Raw genomic sequence first — 21,084 nt, forward strand, 5'->3', positions numbered from 1 at the left:
GTAGGTTGAACAATTATTGCCGAATTTATAGGTGACTGTTTCAGACTAATTAAATATATATTTAATGTATGCTCCTTTTTTTTTTTGGCTGAATATATATAGTTAATGTATGTATTATCACTATTATGGTTTTCATCAATTATTACTGTTAATGGTCAGAGCCCAGTTAGACCGACCAGTAGTACTGTGCTCCTTTCTGCTAACACAACTTTACCCAACATCTCTATTTAATAGTAATTATTTGTGTGTGTGTGTGTTTTTTTTGGTTGAGCATTAACTATTTTTATTTCTATTGCATTCTTTGTGATACTGTCATATGATACTGTGAGCACAAGATTTCACTGCTGAGGAAATAAATAGTCTTCCAGTCATATATGATTATATAGATAGATAACAGGCATTTACACTCACATATGGTACATGGAATTGAAGATTGATGCTTTTTACAAAATTGGGTAAAATGAAATCTAGATCTGGAATTCATTAAATGTTTGTTTTAAATGACAAGTACCCTGAGTATTCATAGGTTCTGGTCAAGCCATTATGAGTATGACCTGACTTTTTATAAATTACATTAATTGATTAATAATTTAACATAGGAAAATGTTGGAAATTTAATATCAAAACAATAATTAAGTACTTTTGTACCACATCTGCCAAAAAAATATACGCACACAGTCTAAACAAGTAAAAACACCCGTAAAGAACTAGCAAAGAAAATGTAATATTTCTACTGCATGGAAAAGGAGCTGATGAAGAGAGATTGCCATTAAAAGGATTGGAAGGGAGACCTTATTTGGGCTTGTTTAAACCTAATACTGCTGGATCCTCCTTAGGTAACCCAGGCCTTGCAGGAGGAATAGTATTCTCCGAGATGAGCTGGGCAACTAAATCAAGGGATTTTCTAAGAATATTGGAAATACCACTAGTTTCTTAGTCGAATTATGGGCTCTTAGGGATGGGGATGGGTTAATTATGTACAAAAAACATTTGGATAAATGCCCTAGAAGTAGACTTGGATGCTAAAGTAATTATTGATTTAGGGTCTGTTTAAGATTAGTTTATTTTGCTGAAAACTGACAACAATAAAAAATTATTTTCCGGTTACTGTTTAACAGTGCAAGAGGCGCTAGTCTAGGAAAAAAGAAAAAAGAAAAAACGCAAACGCAGGGGAAAAAAACGCATGCCAAACGAACGCTTAATAAACAATTTTAGAACCACTAACACCTCTAATTCTTCTCTTGTGGCTGATTGCAGGCTCTTGATTTCTCAAGTTAAGGTTAATCATTGATATAAGGAGACTAATAGCTATGTTGATGCCCTTGTTAGGTTGGGAACTAGGTAATTTGTTGAATTTTTTTTTATTTTTAATTCTCCCTCATCTGATCTTTTGGATGCATATCTTTCGAATCTGTATGGATTGTACTCTATTTCTTAGTTGAATGAAATTTTCAGTTTATTAGAGAGAGAGAGAGAGAGAACCATGTGAATTGGGAGAAGTAGAAGTGGAAACTACAAAATTGTTATTAAGACTTGCATACTTTTTACCAAAAAAAGTAGAAAATTCTATAAAAAAATTACCTAACTTATTTGCCTCATCTAGTTGATTGACACAATCCGCTATTATGAGGAGTCAAGCTTGGGTTAAACTGTGGTGTAGTAAAATCTTCTAATCATATTCATTTATATTCTTCCAAGGCAAATTGGGTTAATGGATTCAAGTTCATCTTACCAAGTTCAATAGAATCCCTCATTAATAAATTTCACCATCAGAGTAATACATTCCTCGTTTTCCAAATGCTAAAACTAGTTACCATACAACAACGGAATGCTATTAGTGATCCCCCTCTTCCCCAACTCATTTATTTTCCAATGTTTTTATATACCAATCTTATAAGAAGACTTCAAAGAATAAATTCTACTAGACAATCAAGTTTTTTGCTTTAAGTTCTAAAACTATTTTTGGACGCAGAATGAGGTTTTGTGGAAGCATTAAAGTTTGTATACAGTACAATACTTCAAACTCTAAGAGGTTTAGTAGAGATGTTCGGTAAACAATCTTACTATCAATTTTCAATTTTGGGAAAGAATGATTCTAGGATTCAAACCCAAAATAGAGTACAACGCCTAAGAAGGGCTTTCACTCGGCAAGTATTTCTTGAAATGCTCTGATCTCAAAAATGTTCTTAAAAATGTAAATATTTAGTTGCATTTGAGGCAACGGCCGAAATTGAAGTGTGAAAAAATAATAAATAAATCACCCAAACCAAACATAGCATAAAGGTTTTGAAAAAATCATTTTGAATGTTTGAGCAGGTAGGTTTAATGATGCAGTTTCTGAATACATGATTACAAATTAACAAAGGAAGCTAATTATAACTTGGGAAATCAGGACAATAACCGCATCAAGATTCCTATTTCTACAAAATTCCTTCCCCATTTTTCTCCGTCTTTTCAACACTTGGAATAGATAATAACATGACCTTGATAGGCCCAGCTTAGTCCTCAAAAATAGAGTAACTGCATTTATTAAATCACTTCAGCAATGATACTGCAAAGTAATAGATAAAACTTGCACAAAAACACAAGAATGATCGGATTCATAGCCTTTATAATAAGTTGACTGGGAAATAAAGTTCCAAGCAATCACATTGATAAGACTTTTGTGATCATGAAGATTAACATGAGCAGCAGTTGGCCTTTCAAAGGCTAACCACTGAATAAGCATATTGGTATATTAATTTTATTCACCAAATTAAGAAGGAAAACCGAATTTAATCGTAATGATGAGAAATAATGAAAAATGGTGCTTTTTTATTCTTGCTTGAAGTATTATATTGATGTGCATAAGCTTCAAGTACCAAAGAAAATTCAGAAAGGTCATATTGCATTTTTTATCAACAAACTATGAGCATTTAGAAGAATAGACAAAAGGGAAGACACCAATTAAAGAATGTACCCAGTAAGACGAGAAGCAATGAGTCTTGTACTATGGCTCTAATAAAGAATCTGGAGAGGTGCTCCTATGTTCTACCATCCACATCAAACCCAGCCCCAGTCCAGCCAGGTGCGGGAGATCCTCTACCCTTAGGCACAGCCCCGATTCCCTTTCCTCTTCCTTGGACCTGAATTTTCTTCCTCCCTTGTCCTTCTCCCTCAGTAGAAGGTTGTTGATTTTGCCCGTTCATCACTGTAACATTTCCACCATTTCCTTGATTAGGGACATTTGCAGTAACTCCAGCAACTGGTTCTGTTGACTGAGAAACTGAATCATTTGTAACTGTGGTATTTTGGGGTGGTCCCACTGATTTCCCATCCTAAAACATTTATTCCAAGAGCTAACTTTTAACATCATTTTACTACCACTGATATGTATACATCAGTGCTTATGATATCAGCACAAGATCTATGATGGATGTTGTGTAATGCATTCAATAAAATGCAAGGACCTTGTTAAGATTATGATAATGACAAAGGTAATAGTAGCAAGCTCAACATTAATTAACCCCTCCCCCCCCCAACCCTGTGACAAACACAAATGAGCAGTTCAAAGACATTGGAGCCATTGAGGCATAGTTGGTGCTATTGTCAGTGTTTTACCACTGTATCTCAAATGATCATTTACACAAAAAAAAAAATCAGAAAATCAATTTTCCATCTATATAGGTGCATCCGTATTAAAATGCATGTATGTGTGTATGCATAAGTGACATATCTATTATAGAACAGACAAAATATAAAATTGTTCATCTGAAATTGCAAGAATTTACACCCATCTGCAAGAGGTATACCTATTGGTCAACCCAAGGAAATATCGTACTCAGAAAATGGTCTAGTAACGTGTACTTGGGCTCTGCTTTTTAGCCTAATAAAAGATGTACATCTAGTGCATCCAGTCTGGACAGTGTACATCCTAGGACAAAAACTTTGGTAAAACCAGATATTTCTAACCCAGAAAATGTCACATTGATCCAGCATTGAACATAAATTTCCTATGTAAATTAACAAATACGATGCAACCTATCACTCCTGGTAGAATATATTGAACATCAATACTTCAACATATGGCAGAATTAATACAGTTGTCCTCCTATCCTTAGGCATCACAAAATCAAGATGTACCAAGAAAATAAAAAAATCTTTTTTCGGGTTGGACTAATGGATGGCAAGAACAATACTTATAGTTTAAAACAAGCAACAAGCAGGTTTGGGTTGGACTAATGGGCAGAAAGCACAAAAACTAATTGACTTGAAACTGACCAGTTCATTATTGAGTGAAAATATGAAAATTCAATTGCCACCCAATATTTAACATTCAACACTTGTAATTTGTTATTATAATGTGAAACAGTAGAAACTATGAAACAACAAACTTTAGCAGAATTCACTAGGTTGAGAAGTACAAGAGCCTAAACCTGCACCCACCCATATTAGGTTCAGGATAACAAGGAAAAGATATAGTACAAGCAGATGGAAGAGAGAGCATTATAACAATGAGTAAGCTCTAATCCATTATTATACTGTGAAACAGTAGAAACTATGAAACAACAAACGTTTAGCAAAATTCACTAGGTTGAGATGTACAAGGGCCTAAACCTGCACCCACCCATTTTAGGTTCAGGAGAACAAGGAAAAGATATAGTACAAGCAGATGGATGAGAGAGCATTATTACAATGAGTAAACTCTAATCCATTTTTCAACTACTGACAGATTACATTAGTTTCTCGGCGGATGATTGGAAAAGTCCTTAACTAAGGCTTTCTTTCTTTATTCTCTTCTACTTCTATTTCCTTTACCTTCCATGCACTGCTCTACTTTTCAGAGATCCTTACAAGTCAACCGAGACAGAAGCAGCGCAAACCCATTTTAACATGGGTTTGAACTTTCAATGAGAAATTTAAAGATATATTTTTAAAAAAAGCTTTCCTCTTTTTTATAAGTATTTATAAATTCATTAAACATTTTTGCACTTTGTACAGTAGAATACTCTGTGCAGATCAAATGAAGCAAATACACTAAAAGCGCTAGAGAATTATTTTACAAAAGCATGTCATAATGAAATGACATGCCCATCACCTCAGAAGGCCATGACATGAAATCCATGTTATGTTATAATAATTGACCATCAAATCACTGAATCTCCAGGCAATCTATAACCACAGGGTCCCATCCAAGCCATTGACTATATATAACTATAACAAATAGAAATAACAAGAGAACTTACAAAAGGGACAGAGGTGGATGATCTACTGGGGTTCAAGGCTTCTAGTCGCCTTTTTAATTCCTCCAGTCTAGAAAACTGTGTGTTACTGCTTTCTTCAACCTATCCGACACAATATCGTCAAAAAGAGGAAGGGGGTTGGGAGGAAGTCTAACAGAAACCATTCATATACAAATTTAACAGAGATATGTACCAATTGGCTCAAGTCATTACATAGCTTCTGCTTGATTGCTTCCTCATCCTTCACAGCCTGTGATGCTGCTTCCCACAGCTGAAGTACATAAAAGAACAATCTATTAGAAAATTGAACAGGAAATACAACATATGACTCTTATGGAGTAATCCATGTAATTCTATCAGTTTGGTATGGCTAAAGAAACTTTTGTTGAGAATAATGCACGTACTTCATCCTTCCCAGCTGTGTATAGAAATGAATTCACTGTTCAAATTATCAAATTTAAGTTGATAATTTAACTTGAAACTTGGTCACATTTACTAAGTGCATTTTGTAATAACTCATCAAAACTTGAAAAATTATACTCATTATTTTTATCCATCTCGAAAAGCTTGATTGACTTAAGAGTGTTAACGACTCTTGACTTTCATGGGCACTTAGGAAGCAGAAAAGGAGAGTTGATAAACTATTTATATGATGCCAGAGAGTAATTATATCATCCGAAGGGTAAATAATAAGCTCGATCTGTTATTAAGTAGACAAACCTTTCGTGCTTGTTCTTCCTTCAGCTTCGCAAGACGAATTTTCTCCGTTGACATTTCTATTTTCTTTCTCAAATGTTCAAGTGCTTAAGGCATGCATCATACATGATAGCAACAACAAAATCAATCAACTATGCACATTAATGAAGAAAATTTTCATTATTATACAATACAAGAATAACTAAAGATGACAACCCACCAACCTGCTTTTTTTGGCCCGGCAGTGAGTTTCAGCTCCATCGAGAGATTTGCAAATTCTCTTTCAACATCACGAATTTTGGTATAATTTTCTTCAATGTATCTGGAAAGATAAAGTAGAGAACATTAAGGCATTCAGTTAATTAAATCAATAATCACACAGCTAATGTTAACAACCCACATGTGGGTAAAGATATGAATCTTGAAATAATTTTTGTAATCCATTAATAGTTAGTTAATTGAGATTAGGGTGAGTTAGCTAGGATTTGATCACATGTAGTTCATTTAACACATGGTTTAATTCATAGAGCACATGTTGAATTAACGAGCCAATTATCTTGAGTCATGTGGGCCAATAAGATTAGAGCTAGTCTCCTACATATGCATGATTGTAATTCTCAATTAGGCATTGAATAAAGAATAACCAACTTCTTGCTTAGTGCATTGCTTCTCTCATAATCTTCTACGTCTCTCTCCTAATTCTTTGGAAAGTGATTGCCTCAAATGAAGTCAATTTCCATACAATCCCTATCCATTTCCATACACTTCCCAACCATCCCCTTTAGGAACCACCAGGTTCCTAACAGCTAAAAGTAATGAAGGAATCCAATCCCAACAACACTAAATAATTTCGCTTCTTGTTTTAAGAAAAAGTACATGTTAAAGAAACAGCAATACAAAGCCATTGTCAAAGCACTCAAAATCATTAGTGCAAAACAATTCAAATATATTGAGAAGTTGTTGTATATTCATATATTATTTATTTATTCATTCTCAAACCTTGATAATTCAACCAGTTCGAGCACAAAACTTTAAACAAAAAAAACCCTGCATGCCACCTACAAATCTTGCCACCACCATAACATCACTATCAACATGTTTCTACCACCACAATTACCTTTGCATTAATACTTACTCTACAGATACCACAACCTCATCTAGAATGCAAGCAGCACGACTGCTACTACTAAATTTTTTTGGGGTCGGCTATGGATCATCAAACAAGCACTACTAGTTACATCATGAACACACCAAATTCTATCACAGAGGCTAAGTAACTAAACCAAGTATTTTAGCAAATTGTGTATAATTTTAACCAAATACTCTGTGCTTATTCAAAATTCCTTCAGATTCTTCAAAAGAAGTTTTTCATTCAAAACTTATTCACGATTCACGTTGATTTTCTCGGCATCCAAACAAAGCACTATGAGGAAAAAAAAAATTAAAGATTATTTAGCATGAATTGAACAGCAAAAAAATAGTTAATGAATTGGGGAAATGTACGTACTTCTTTAACTGAAGCTGCTCTTCCTCAATTATCTGCCAAACAAAAACAAAAACAAAATTAAAGAACATTCAAACAAACAAACAAAAAGTGTGTGTGTGTGTGTGAGAGAGAGAGAGAGAGAGAGACCTTTTCGGTGTAGGCAATGACGGGAGCTTCACGAGCGAGGCCATCGGGTCCGATCTCGGGTCGGAGCGAAGGATTCGAAGCCATTTCTCTGTGTTTCTGTTTTCTGTGTTTTTGGAAACCAAAAAAAAAAAAAAATGGCGTTGGATTCGATCACTCTCTCTCTCTCTCTCTCTAGATATCTATCTATGTATCATTCAATGTATGTATCTCCGATCTACTCTTTAACTCAATTGTATTTTAACTATTATATATATATATATATATTGGGGAAAACGTGGGCTTAGCTGTTTATATGTGTTTTATTTTGCGCGAAATTGATGCCGATGTCTATCGGTGCGGTTTTTCGGGTCAATCCGGTTCAATGTTCCGATCAATCACACTTGACTCTCGCTGCACATGCTTAGCATGTGCGACAATCAGAAAATGACGCAGCAATTTAGGGGTTAATAAATATTTAGAATTAAGAATTTAGATAAATACTAGTATATAAATACTTATACGAGTAATGCTAGAAATACAAATTTTTTTACAACAAAATTTACAAACTGCTGATGTGATAAGTAGTTATTGATAAATGAAAAAGTGATATTAATGTTAGACCTAGATGAAAATCAATAAGAAGATGGCCACATTAACCGTTTGTAAAAATGTTATAAAATAGTTTGTGGTTGTAACATTACTCGACTAATATTTACTAAAGTAAATATTAGTATTTAATGCTATGCTACACTCATTTTGCAACCAAAAAAAAAAATGTTTCCTAACTCACTCATGCACTTGCCTTGCCAACTCTTTATCTCTGGATCCCATAAAAAGTAAGTATATTTTAGTATATTTAATGCAATCTTACTGAGGCTCTTAAGAAAGTTTTTCAAAAAATAATCTAAATGCACATTGTTCATGCAAGATGTTATGGTTAAAATTAGGGGGGGAGGGTGGGAATAAAAGATGTAGAGGGAAATAAATGAAAATGGTCATGTGTCTCAACACATAACCTAGTTAACGGCTGACCCTAAAGGTCCGTTTGGTTGGAAGGATAGAAAAGTGGGAGGATAGAAAATGGAGAGATGATGGAAAAGTAGAAGAATAGAAAATATTTTAGTTTCTCTCATTTGTGTTTGGTTGGGAAAGTGGAAAAGTAGAGGGATGGAAAACTTTTTTGTTTGATTGAAAATAAAGTTTGTATAAATTTACTATTATGTCCTTATTAAATAAAACAAAAAGTAACACATTATACTTTTAAAAAAATTGTGTATAGATGGACACTTCATTAAAGTAAAAAAAATAGTATAAAAAACTAACCTAAAACTGTTTAAAAAAAAAAAAAAAAAGGAACAAAAACAAAAACCAACCAAAATTAATGAGAAAATAAACATATGAGCACCACAAAAAAAAAAAAAAAAAAAAAAAAAAAAAAAAAAGGAAGAAAGCTAACACGCCCAGAAAAAATCAAAGAAAGAGGGAAAAAAAAAAAGCCAAGCACGTAAACAGAGAAAGAAAAAATCAAAGGAAAAGTCAATAGAAGAAGAAAAAAAAAACAAAAAAGCAAAAAACGTTAAAAAATATGGGGCAGTTTTGTCCAAATATTTTTCCCATTTTTCACCCCAATTTTCACTCTAATTTGAAGAGATTGTATTTTGAAGGGAGAGGAAAGAAAACTTGTGGATCCTACCACTTTTCTCTCCCCCTCTCCCTCTCAACCAAACAATGAAAAATGACATTTTTCACTCTATTTTCCCTCCTCTCTGTTTTCACTCCAACCAAACATACCCTTAGCTAATATATTAGAAATTCATGGACCATTTTATGTTTCCATACTTATCAAACTTAATCTACTAGCTGTAAGTGCACAATTGTACCCGGATCCAAAAGCAGCTGATGGGTTCAGGCCCAACGAGCCTTATATAATGAAATCTGTAGAGAATGAATTTGAAACCTAAGTTTGGGATGTTGGAAGTTCAATTAACAGGCTAGAGTGCCACAATCTATGCAAATGATAAACAAGTATGATAAGGAGACTTCCTCGGACGTAAGCCGAGAACGATTTGTATAAGTATTCTCTTTCTATGCCAAAATTTACAATTCTTAGTTCTTTTTAGCTAAGGAGCTACACTCCCTCTCTTTCCTCTCTCGTCTCCTTATATACTTATTCTTCTTCACTGGTTCCTCCACGTGTCATACAAATCTTCCCCTTAGGTACTTGTCTCATCCACCACCTTCTTGAAGTCTTCAACTAATAGTAGGAAGGCTGAATTCTACTGTTCATAAGTCATTTCCCCATTAATGCGGCCAGGGAGGTAGATGCAGGGCCTTTAATGTGGTGGGAGCAGCTTTTTCCCCAAATATTTCTCACACGTTCTTGCTTCTAAAGTGTGCTTGGATCACCCTTTTACCCATCAGTTTCTCCAGAAATCCTGCCTCTAACCCATTTAGCAAATCTCAGGGTCATTGCCGGGCCTGTTCGAGGAGGCACTCCTCCTCGAACAATTTCTCGGACCTCTACAGTGCGGACTGACTTGTGAGCCTAGAGACCCTGATCAAAACAAATTGGTACCAGCCAATCAGGCCCAAAGCCCAAACGTTTATTCAAGAGCTTTTACCCCCACACTAGCTTTACTAAATAATTGTAATCATGATTTAATGTTGTTTCCACTAGGAAATTAATTACTAGTTCTTTTTTCCTAGGAAAAATTTTAGGAAAAGTAACAAAGACCTAAAATTAAATGTTGTAGCAAGGTCTAGGGCCTTTAGGCACACAGAAGGCAAGCCTGATGCTGTGTACTTCCATGGTTACGCATTGGCTACCCACCATCGTCTTGAAGACCAATTGGATAAGTTGATAGTAAATTTTCATTGGATATGGAGGTAACATCCTTTAAAAGAGGGATTAGTGAAAAGAATACATTGAAGGAGGTCATGTAAATTTAGGAGACCACAATGGATTATTGGAGCCCGTCTTTAAGGAATGATGTTCTTAATTAAACTGCTATGTGTTCAGAAAATTTAGAAGAAAAAAAATCACAACCCGAGAACATGGTGAGACCAATGAATCAATGATTATAAGTACAACAAAAAGTTGAGTGCTTTCAATTGTAACTACTCCAGGCATTGGTTCCTCAGCGAGTAGAGGAGCTATTATGGTCATCCTTTTTCCTCATTCAAAAAATAAATAAATAAAAAGGACAAGCCAAGCCAGGGATTGTGGGATACATGGAAAGTTCCATAGATGTTATTATGCAGTTAAAAAAAAAAAAAAAAAAAAAAAAAAAGCTCATTGTTACTAAACCAAAGGAAACTCATTACATTAGCTTAATTGCTTTTAAGTACATGAACTAGGATTTTTGTTTCAAGTTCTATCATGCATTGAGCTTTTGCAAAAATTGGAGGACAGCTTCTTTTGTGGGTAGGGCAGGAATGGCTCCCCTCTCTGTCACCGTGAGGGCACCAGTGGCATTGGCAAAAAGTAGAGCTTCCCGTAACCGCTTCTCATCCTGAAAAAAGTGAATTTAATATTAATTTTTGAAACAAACAGAAATGAATTATTTATGTATTAAGCTGTGAAATGCTTTTTTGATATGTTTCTTCTGCTTCTATATGTTATCTTTGAGATATGCATATGAATAATTTGAAAAATACTGTGAAACACTTTTCCATTGGATCAAGTTAGGAGATGAAGCAGAAACCATCTGCAAACCTGGATGGGATGGCAGTTTCATTTCCACAAGGTTGTATTTACTTAAGAATCTCACTGTCCAGACAAAGGGTTAGTCATGTAGCCATTAACACCACAAATCCAGAAATCTTTCATGAGTTTAAAATGCTACCTCAGACCAAAAATACTACCAAGTACAATGAGGGAAGCCAAAATTACTTGCACATCCAGAACCCCACAAATTCTAAGCAATGTAAAAGAGATGGCACAGGAAAGCTTTCCTAGAAAATTGGTGTCTATGGGATTACTTTGATGAAGGAAAATTGGAAATAGCAAGCCATGAGCTTGGTAAATTTCCTGTTTATAGAAAGGATCTGAGAAGCAGTTGCATTATCATCGACATATACCCAGATTACTAGTCTCAAATAGTGCATTGATGCATTCACTCTCTCTCTATCTCTCTGCCCCCCCCCCCCCCCCAACCCTAATTTCTCACATTATACAACTCAACTATATATCACGAGCAATGAAAATATTCCAAATGACCCGATAAGAAGGGAACTGTTGCTTTTTAGAGACTATTGCATTCTAGTAGGTTCCCAAACCTGCAATGCTAGTAATAATTTTTCTCAAGAGCAAAGAACTTAAGAACACATACATTATTTTCTTAAGAACACATTAAGTATGAGCATCTGATTAGATCCAACTAGAAGTAATATAATGCAAAAAACTAAAATAAGCAATGGAAAGCACTTAATCCAATGATCTATTTAATTCTAGCACAAAAATAAAAATGATTTTTTCAATTCATGTAAGGACTAAAGTTACCTGGATAATATTTAGGTCAGAAGCCAAGCTGTCCAGAATGCCACTGACAAATGCATCTCCAGCACCAGTTGTGTCAACAGGCTTAACTTTAACACCAGCAACCCTGCCCTTAAATTCCTGAACAGAGTTTCAGTTTTCTTATAAACGACCAATAAGACAGAAATAAAAGGAAACCCAATTATCTGAAATTATTGATTACTGCAACTGCAGTCGTTTTTTCCAAGAAGTAACTAAGATCATGCATCTCCACTGCCAGATGATTCTTACATTGTCCACTAACACTTACCTTAGTGAAATATCTGCAACCCTCTGAACCTTCAGTGACAACCAAAAGCTTAAGATTAGGATGAAAGAGCTTATTTAACACGACATTATCATCATCTGGATCATCTCCACCAGTAAGGAATCTAATTTCGTCCTCACTTATCTGCAAATTTATTTAACCCCAGATGAGTTATATGTTACATATGATTGAATTCTGTTGTCATGGTCACATACCATAAATAACGCTATTAAAATTTGCAGCAATGCAGCGTCAAACAACACTCATATATAAATCCTATATCATTAGATATTACACCTTAATAAAATCTGCCTGATCCCAAATGCTCATTATGCCCTTCCGAGCAGCCTCTTCTGATGGCCATAATGGCAATCTCAAGTTTGGATCATAGGAGAGGAAGCAACCAGACTTTTTGGCAATGCCCATCGCAGCAAGATGGGTTGACCTGCATGGTTCGTCAATCAAACTAATTGAACCATAATGGAAGATCCCTGCCTGTATTGAAATATTACTTGGATATGAGATTTTTTAAATCAATAAAAGCATCAGTGGTAGAATCAATAACTCTGGTGATGTGTTCTTAATCATAGAATTTAAAAGGAAATACCTTCTTAATAAGGTTTATATCAAGTTCAGATTCAAGAAGAAGCATATCAGCACTTGGATGACGGAAAAATAAGAATTCACGCTCACCATCAGCTCTGAGCGTAACAAAAGCTAGTGCAGTTCTTGCAGTGGGTTCAAACCGCATGCCTGAATTGTCAACATTGTTTTGTTTCAAAATGTTGGCCAACATATACCCAAAATCATCAGCACCTACCTGTCATAGATAATAACTTAGAATCAGTGCTAGACTTGAGCTTAAGTTGAATCAAGGAGCCATTGTCATACATAAAAACTGTACACCACATACACAAACCCACCACCAAAAAATCTTTAGGATTGAAAAAGCACAATTTTGGAGCTACCAAAAGCCATTGGTAAGCCAAGAGCCTTGAAACTTAACTGTTTGGCACCTCCTGGTGTTTCCAAGACATCCAAGGTTAAAATCCCCCCCTCCTCCATTGTAACTATTGAATTATAATAAAAAAATTTAAAAAAAAAGGCCATTGATAACATAAGCAGCTAAAATCCATATCCCATTACACATAAGGTCAAATAGTTTTTTAATGCAATCAAGTCTGAAGGAGGTACTGCAGAATCTTAGAGAAGATATTCTCTGAGTCACAATTTTGGAACCACAGAGGATTTCCACACAATGGGGTCAAGACACAAACAGCTAGCCCAAAAAAGTATACATCTCAGGCTACAAAATATTACTGGAAAAGCAATTTAACAAAGCATCTTAGAAGAATAATAGCACATTTACATGATCAGCAATTCTAACAAATTTCATAGCCAAAACAAAAATTTTAAATATTTAGCGCTCTCTTCATGTCATGTTAGTTATTATTTTTTTTAGGGGGGGAAGGGGGGATCCGAACAAGTGAAGCAGGTCTTTGATATTTTAGTCACATATCTGGCGTCCCTGTTTGCATGTAAATATTTATATCAATTCTTCTCTGTTATACAGATACCAAATAGAAAGAAATGAACAATGAAATGAAACTTATCTAGAAACTGACATGCAATCAGATGAAGGCTAAAATACCTTTCCTATAAAAGCCGCTGAACCACCTAGTCTAGAAATACCAACAGCCACATTAGCAGGAGCACCACCAGGAGCTTTCTTGAAAGCAGGTGCTTCAGCAAGTGAAACTCCACCAACTGTTGGCACAAAGTCGATCAACATCTCCCCAAAGCAAACAACCAGTGATTTTTTATCCTGAGACCCTCCATGTGCATCTGAGGAAAGGTCTTCAGAACCACCTATACAAATCAAATCACTTCAAATTAGTAAGAATCAAGATTAAATGATTTCAAGAATATTCATCAGAAAGCAGGAAATTGAAACATTATGCCTTGAAACAAACATTTCCTACACAAATATGTTGCATAAATTACTATTTCCTGCCTGCATAAACAGTTGGCTTAAATCAAAATCAAAATTCAATCCAATTGGGAACCATGTCCTGCAATAGTCCAAGTTTTTTATTTTTTCAAAAGCCCATATTTGTTAAAACAAAAATTCAGATTTTGTGATCCAATAATCCCAAAACAACATTTTTGGATATTTAAAAAAAAAAAAAAAAATTATCTGCCAAATATGATCATTATAATTCTATTCTGAAGTAAACTTTTTTCGATCAGATTTTATGGTTTTTGCAAATAGCCCGTTCAACTTTTCCCAAATCATTTACCAATTACCAAACGTATGTGCCCCTCACAAAACTTAAGATATAAGAAACAAATTTTACAAACCGAATGCCAATAGAAACAATCATACAAGATTAAATCTTTAACACGAATTAGATAACGAATACCAAATACATGTCTATAAATAAGTAAAGAACTGAAATTTCACGTTAAGAAATATACAAACGCTAGCACTGAACAAAAAAAAAAAGACACAGCATAACCAATCCCATAAAGAAAAATCAGATAAAAAAAAAGACAACCAGAAACAAAGAAACAATCTTTCACTGAAAAACCAGCTCAAATGACCAAAATATGAAATCTCAGAACAGTATAATAAACAAGAGAGAGATCAAATTCTGATGGAAAGTAAAGATTCAATCAAGAATTATCCAAAAGATCATGATCAATATTCAAATTCTGAGAACCTGAAGTGGGGTTCTTAGCCATTTGAGTTCTGATGGAAGTGTGAGATTGAACAGAGCTTTACTGCAACGATAATTGCGGAGAAATAGAGAGAGAGAGAGAAGGCTTGGTGTGAGAGTGTTATAAGATGGTTTCTTTTCTTTTCTTTTTTGCTGAATGTTATGAGATGGTTGTAAATTTGTAGTAATCTTCCAAAAGAGGATCTTTGAACTTTTTGAGCCAACTAAAGCAAAGAGAAATCAATGAGAGCACCAATGACAAATTGACAATATATATGAAATGAGAGTTATGGAAATTATGTGATTATTATTATTTGGAGGGAATTATTATTATATTTTTATTACTAGTTCACAACCAAGCAAGAAAATAGAATAAATTACTAACTTTAAATAATAAAAAAGTGAGACACTAAATGTTTCATTAGACGTTAAATCTGTACTAATTACTAATTTTAGTTTGGATGGAAAGTGTTTCACCTAATCGTTGAATTTATACTGATTTATAAAGTTTCCCAAAATAAGGTCGGGACTTTTTCTTTAAAAAAAAAATCATAAGGTGATGAAATAAATTAAGAGAAAAGATGGAAAATAAGAAGGCAATATTTTTTCTAGAAACTAGAAAAGCAATGTTGCTTCTAGGCAATAAATTGTTTTTTTTTTTTTTTTTTTTTGTTTATTGTATTTTTTTATTTTGTGCAAGCAACATAAAACCAAAAGCAAGAGAGTAAAAAGTATAGGTTCTACCATATAATTATATACTAAGGTGACCAATTATATCCAATGTCACATTAATTTGTAAATTTGTTATAATAAAATTAATAATATTTGTCTAAAATAACTCTAAAAATACCAAAATTTTCATAACAGTTAACTTAATTTATTGTGATTTATACATAATTAATAAAAATAATGTTAACATTGGTTTAAGATAATGTGATGCTGTAACTTGTAACAAGAACCGATTTAGTAAATTATGAAAAAATAAAAATTTTGTAATTTTTTTTTATTTCTCTTTAGATTGCTTGCTTCCCAATTTTACATTAGAAAGTCTTTGATACGTTATCACTTGACTTTTATTGTTCCTTTAAAATTTTGGTTTTGCTTATTTGAAATTTGTTTTCCCTTCCACCTTTAATCTTTTATGAATTTAAAACTTAAAACTTATCCTATAATTTCTTATATATTAGGATTTTAAAGACAATATTGGTCATAGCTTTCTTTAAAAAAAAAAAAAACAAGATTGGTCATAGTTAATTTTTACCGAAATCACACCTGAACATCACCAAAAAAGCGTGAACAACGTCGTATCTGACAAGTGACAAAGGTTGAAAACATTGCTTTTACCTAAAGTGACACGGCAAAGTAATATATATATTCTTTTGGACCACAATCACAAGCACATCTACTAATAATATAATGACTCAGGTGATTATTGCACACTCCTTTGATGACTTAGCATTGTGTATTTATATGGGATTCAGTTAAACTCAATTAATAAAATTTTTGTCTTTAAATAAAATACTTAAAATTCAAAATCGTTGCTTATATTAAAAAATTAATTAGTATTTTGATCTAATAATAAATAGTAATTATTAAGAGCTGTCTCTATATATTTAAACTATTTTGAGAAACAAAAAAAAAAACCTTGTGCATTTATAAGAGTAGTTTATGTATGAGATATAGTACATAGTACATACTTAATTTAATAAAAAAAAAAATACATAAACATGTTGCTTATGTAAAAAGTTGAGGAAGTCAAAGAATTCATATATAGGTTAGTGGTTAGCTGATTCTCAAAAAAGGTTAGTGGTTAGCCACCTAGGCTGTAGCTGTCCAAATTATTTTGTGTTAAGAATTAGCTGTATATGACGCATTAATCTTATTGTAATAAGTTAATTTGCGATTGGATCACTTTTTATTTATTTTTTGGGTTGAAAACTTATTTTCTTTACTTGCTTAAAATGATAAAAGAACAGTTGCACAGAAAAACATTAGACTTTTTTCTTTTTTGAGGAAAAAAAAACATGAGACTTCATAAAACTATACATGAATAACTAAGCTATATTATTTATCAAAAAAAAAAAAAAACTAAGCTACAAAATTGTACAGTTCTACTTTAATTATTAGCACAGGCCTAATCCTAGTCCAACAAAACCACGTATACATGAATTAGGATCCCCCCCCCCCCCCCTTTTTTGGTAGGGTTTAATATAAAGTAAAATGAGTGTAACTTCCTCCGTTGTTATGTGTGTTTGTGTGTGTATATATATATATATATAAAACTAATTCCAACTAGAACACATCTACTTTTGAGAATTTCAATCCATAACAAACTCTACTATTAGAAGCCTCCTAATTTTACACATCATCTAATTATTTGTTATTTTTATGCATATTTTCTTTTCTTTTTTATTTATTAATTTATGCTTATTTTTAGATGGTATCCAATTCTTTTTCTTCCTCTACTCTTTTTAGTCTCTTAAATATGATTGTCTCTCTTCAAGTTGGAAGCCTCCACCTCTATCACTCTCTTTCTCTAAGCATTTATATGGCATCATCCCATATAAAACCACGAAAAGTTATATACTTATCGTTTGTCCAACGGTTAAGTCACAACCCCAGTGGAGTATTAGATCAAAAGATCACAAATTTCTAAATTCATATGACAATTTTTTTACTTTTTATGGATGTTTATGTCTGTAAGGACAAGTTTTGGATCTAAAGCCCAAAATTGAAAAAGACTAGAGCCCAAAACAATAAATTTGTAGAGAGTGACCAAAAAACTGAACTCCAAAGAGTTGGACAATAATCACAGTAGGCCAAATGATAATTGAAAGCATGGATAAACAGTTTTATGCAAAGAAATTCTCGGCAAAGTTCTAGGATGGTGGTTCTTATATATATTTTTCTTAGACTTAAACACAGTTACAGTTCTTGATTGTACAGTGATTTTTCCACAGATTATTTGATGATCCCATTGTAATGGGGATTTCCTCTTTTATATTCCCCTTCCTCACTTCATCTCAGCCCTCCACGTGCAAATCAGATTGCTAGCTTTGATACTTGTCCCATCAGCACCATCCTGAAACTTTCATGGGTAGTTTGTAAGGCTGGAGGTTACTGTTCAGGTATCACCTCCACATTAATGCGGCCAGAGAGTTAGCTGTAGAACATTCAATGAGGTAGCAACAACTTTCTTCTTAGATATTTCTCATATTTCCTTTGTCTTTTCCCCATCTGATACTTATCCTTACTAACATGATCGTTTGGTGCCTTGTTCTTGACGAGATATCAGAGTTTTTGACCTCTACCCCACTTAGCCGAGGAGGTGTTTCTCCTAAAACTACACTCCCAACTACTTATGACTAAACTTCTTCCACGGACTATTGACTTGTATGCCCTCGTTAGTATTTACTTGTCCTTGGATGACTTGATATCCTCAGACATGACCCAATATCCATTTTTGGGTCTTTTATCCTTACAATGTCGATCTTTTTTTTTTTTTATATCAGTTATGTCCATCCATTAAACCTACGAGTAAGACTACTACTCTAAACCTACTGAATTTAAAAGGTAATGTAAAATATCAGTCTCACACCTAAACAGTGGTCTAAAGCCATCGATAGATTCACACTTTTTTTAATAATATTTTATATTATTATTTTTAATGTTGTTTTGTCAAATATTAAACTATTCAGTATTCAACTATTTGGGATAATTTTATAACTGGAATCTTTGACTTTTTGTTGACCTCTTCAGAGCTTGCCACATTATTATCATTTTATAATTTTTTTACAAAATTGTATTTTCTAATTTTTTTAGTCTTATCTTCTTCTCCTATAATTTCTAAGTTGATAAAAATTTTAATTTGATTACAATTCCAATTCTTCTACTACAATTTATTTGTTCATATCCTATCAAAAATTTTTTTTTTTGGATAAATAATAAAACAAAAGCAGCCACCGCCCACCATTATGGTCTTTTTATTATTATTTAAAATATGCATCCTACTTGATTGATACCTATAAAATACCTATGGGAAACTATTTAAATTATATAAAATAATTTTTCTATTAACTTTTAATTAATAGTTTTTTCATATAGGACTCTCTATTTGTTTTTTTTTAAAAAATATATGTGATTTTAAATTTAACTATCCCGTGCATCGCACGAGTTAACAACTAATTTAGAGTAATGTTAAGGATATAATATTTTTCACAATCTAACTTATCTATAACATGTTAAGTTGGCAACTTCTAATTTGACCTACCACTAACATAATTTTTATTTTGTATCAATCACAACGAGTTCTGTTAGTGGCTGTTAAAAAAATATTGTGTCCTAAGACTTATTACATAATTTAAGATGCAATCCCTTTTTAGTTAGGACTATCCTTATATACACAAAAACCAACCCACACACTATACCCCAGCCGACTTGTCAAGCTTTGGCCAATTTTCAACGATTGTGGGGGTGGTTGGCGATATGTAAAATGCATTGAAACCCAACTCTAACGAGTCAAGTGTTGGGTTTCCCATATGGGAATCTGAACAATCGCAATGCGTTTGAGCCATATTTTAAAGAATCACCTATTTTCGGGAGTTTTCTATATCTCCGCCCATACTTGGCAGAGATCTTGAAATTTCCACATCCACGTCACCGTTCCTTCCTTCCTTTTTTATTTATTTATTTATTTTTTATAAATTGAGATAGTTACGGTATACTACTAATCACACAACTTGAACTCTTTCCCCCTTAAATTTTTAAGTACTTTATGCATGGGGAAATATTAATTAAAGTTACAAGACTCTTCAAATAAAAAAATCAGTACTCTTAGTTATGGCGACTATCAATAAATGCTAATTATGAAACATTTTTTATGAGATAATATCTTATCATATGAAATCAGAAAAAGAATCTCTTCAATCTTTTTATTTTTTGATAGCACCTTATCGATCGGAACCTACTAAAATGTTTGCATCTTCACTACACGTATACGAATTTAGGGCCAAGAAACAAAAAGTTGATATGGACATGGAGAATAAAAGCAAAACCTAAATATGCAGCTTGATTATGTCGAAGCATAAGGATCTTTTTTTAAGTTGTCAATATTGGCTTTTATTAGATCCGTGCACTATTTGAATTTGATAAGCTTTTTTGTACGCTTGAAAAGACTCAATAGAATTGGCCCAAACTAGGAGGAATTTTTGACTGGAATATTTCAACTATGTGAATGTCAATAATTAATGTCTGAAATTTAGAATTTGCAGGGCATGCATAAAGTTAAAAAAAACACATGTACAAACCGGACTCAATATTCCATCAATGGTACACTGGTTTTTATTCTTCTTGCGGGTAGTGTTAACAGGTGTTCAAACAGATACTCAAGGTTTTCGTTAAGAAATAACTTTATATCAATAAAGTTAATTTTTTGTAAGATTTTTACTAATTTTATAGGGTACTGCGCCAATATAGCCAACTTTTTTCACTTGTTATTTCGGTACTATTTTTTGTCATTTTATCAATTTATACTAAATAGACCCCACAATAAATCGTCATTAACGGTGCCCGTTAACATTTTTCATAATGTTAACATTTCATTTTGTTTTTTATTTATGGCTCCACTAATTTTATATTCTTTTGTAAATAATGCTCAGCAGATCTAGTATAATAATTTTTTTTTTACAGAGTTATCACCTACGAAATTTGCAATCAATAATTGTTGTTTACTAGACCAGAAAAACTCTTACTCATTGAGTTAATTGGAACTCACAAAACTAGTATAGTTAAACTATAATGGTGTGTCATGGGCCTACGACATTGCTAATGTTTAAAAACCAGTTGAACAAATTTAAATTTGATATCAATCAATACAAATAAATAATTCATATATTTTTTTCATTTGAATTTTAATGGATAATACTTTTTTTTTAAAACCATTTGATACTAATACAATACAAGTGAAAATAAATATTTTTTTAACCATTTGATTAGTAAACACAATATCAAGTCTTTATTTTATTTTTTTAACTTCCTCCAAATAAATTATG

The 21,084-nt window shown here is 33.0% G+C and overlaps 2 protein-coding genes across 3 annotated transcripts; both read right to left on the reverse strand.

The window, feature by feature from the left end:
• Positions 1–2,281: 2,281 nt before the first annotated feature.
• On the reverse strand, positions 2,282–7,783 carry LOC142618264 (uncharacterized). Of its 2 annotated transcripts, XR_012841227.1 has the most exons (8): positions 7,552–7,774; positions 7,426–7,457; positions 6,143–6,240; positions 5,943–6,025; positions 5,416–5,493; positions 5,226–5,324; positions 2,960–3,317; positions 2,282–2,520 (listed from the first exon to the last, which is right to left on the reverse strand). XR_012841227.1 is itself a non-coding variant. In XM_075791172.1 (7 exons), the coding sequence occupies exons 1-7, from the start codon at positions 7,633–7,635 to the stop codon at positions 3,024–3,026; spliced, it is 768 nt and encodes a 255-aa protein (XP_075647287.1). In that variant the 5' UTR covers positions 7,636–7,783; the 3' UTR covers positions 2,788–3,023. The 2 variants fall into 2 exon arrangements, 1 of the variants encoding a protein (XP_075647287.1); XM_075791172.1 differs by lacking the exon at positions 2,282–2,520 and having other exon boundaries at positions 2,788–3,317; positions 7,552–7,783.
• A 2,945-nt stretch (positions 7,784–10,728) lies between these two features.
• On the reverse strand, positions 10,729–15,279 carry LOC142618479 (putative fructokinase-7). The gene is made up of 7 exons (XM_075791425.1): positions 15,038–15,279; positions 13,966–14,183; positions 12,922–13,134; positions 12,612–12,809; positions 12,318–12,458; positions 12,032–12,148; positions 10,729–11,042 (listed from the first exon to the last, which is right to left on the reverse strand). The coding sequence occupies exons 1-7, from the start codon at positions 15,057–15,059 to the stop codon at positions 10,908–10,910; spliced, it is 1,044 nt and encodes a 347-aa protein (XP_075647540.1). The 5' UTR covers positions 15,060–15,279; the 3' UTR covers positions 10,729–10,907.
• Between the last annotated feature and the right edge of the window lie 5,805 nt (positions 15,280–21,084).

This window comes from Castanea sativa, chromosome 12 (assembly GCF_040712315.1).
Source record: "Castanea sativa cultivar Marrone di Chiusa Pesio chromosome 12, ASM4071231v1".
In the NCBI taxonomy this organism is placed as follows: Eukaryota; Viridiplantae; Streptophyta; class Magnoliopsida; order Fagales; family Fagaceae; genus Castanea; species Castanea sativa.

Coding starts and splice junctions, on each gene's coding strand:
- LOC142618264 (XM_075791172.1), bottom strand. CDS start 7,635: ATGGCTTCGAATCCTTCGCTCCGACCCGAGATCGGACCCGATGGCCTC. Junction 5,325..5,415: donor GTAATGACTTGAGCCAATTG/GTACATATCTCT, acceptor TGTGTCGGATAG/GTTGAAGAAAGCAGTAACAC. Junction 3,318..5,225: donor CATCCACCTCTGTCCCTTTT/GTAAGTTCTCTT, acceptor TAAATGTTTTAG/GATGGGAAATCAGTGGGACC.
- LOC142618479 (XM_075791425.1), bottom strand. CDS start 15,059: ATGGCTAAGAACCCCACTTCAG. Junction 12,459..12,611: donor ATCAGGCAGATTTTATTAAG/GTGTAATATCTA, acceptor ATAAATTTGCAG/ATAAGTGAGGACGAAATTAG. Junction 11,043..12,031: donor CTGACCTAAATATTATCCAG/GTAACTTTAGTC, acceptor CACTTTTTTCAG/GATGAGAAGCGGTTACGGGA.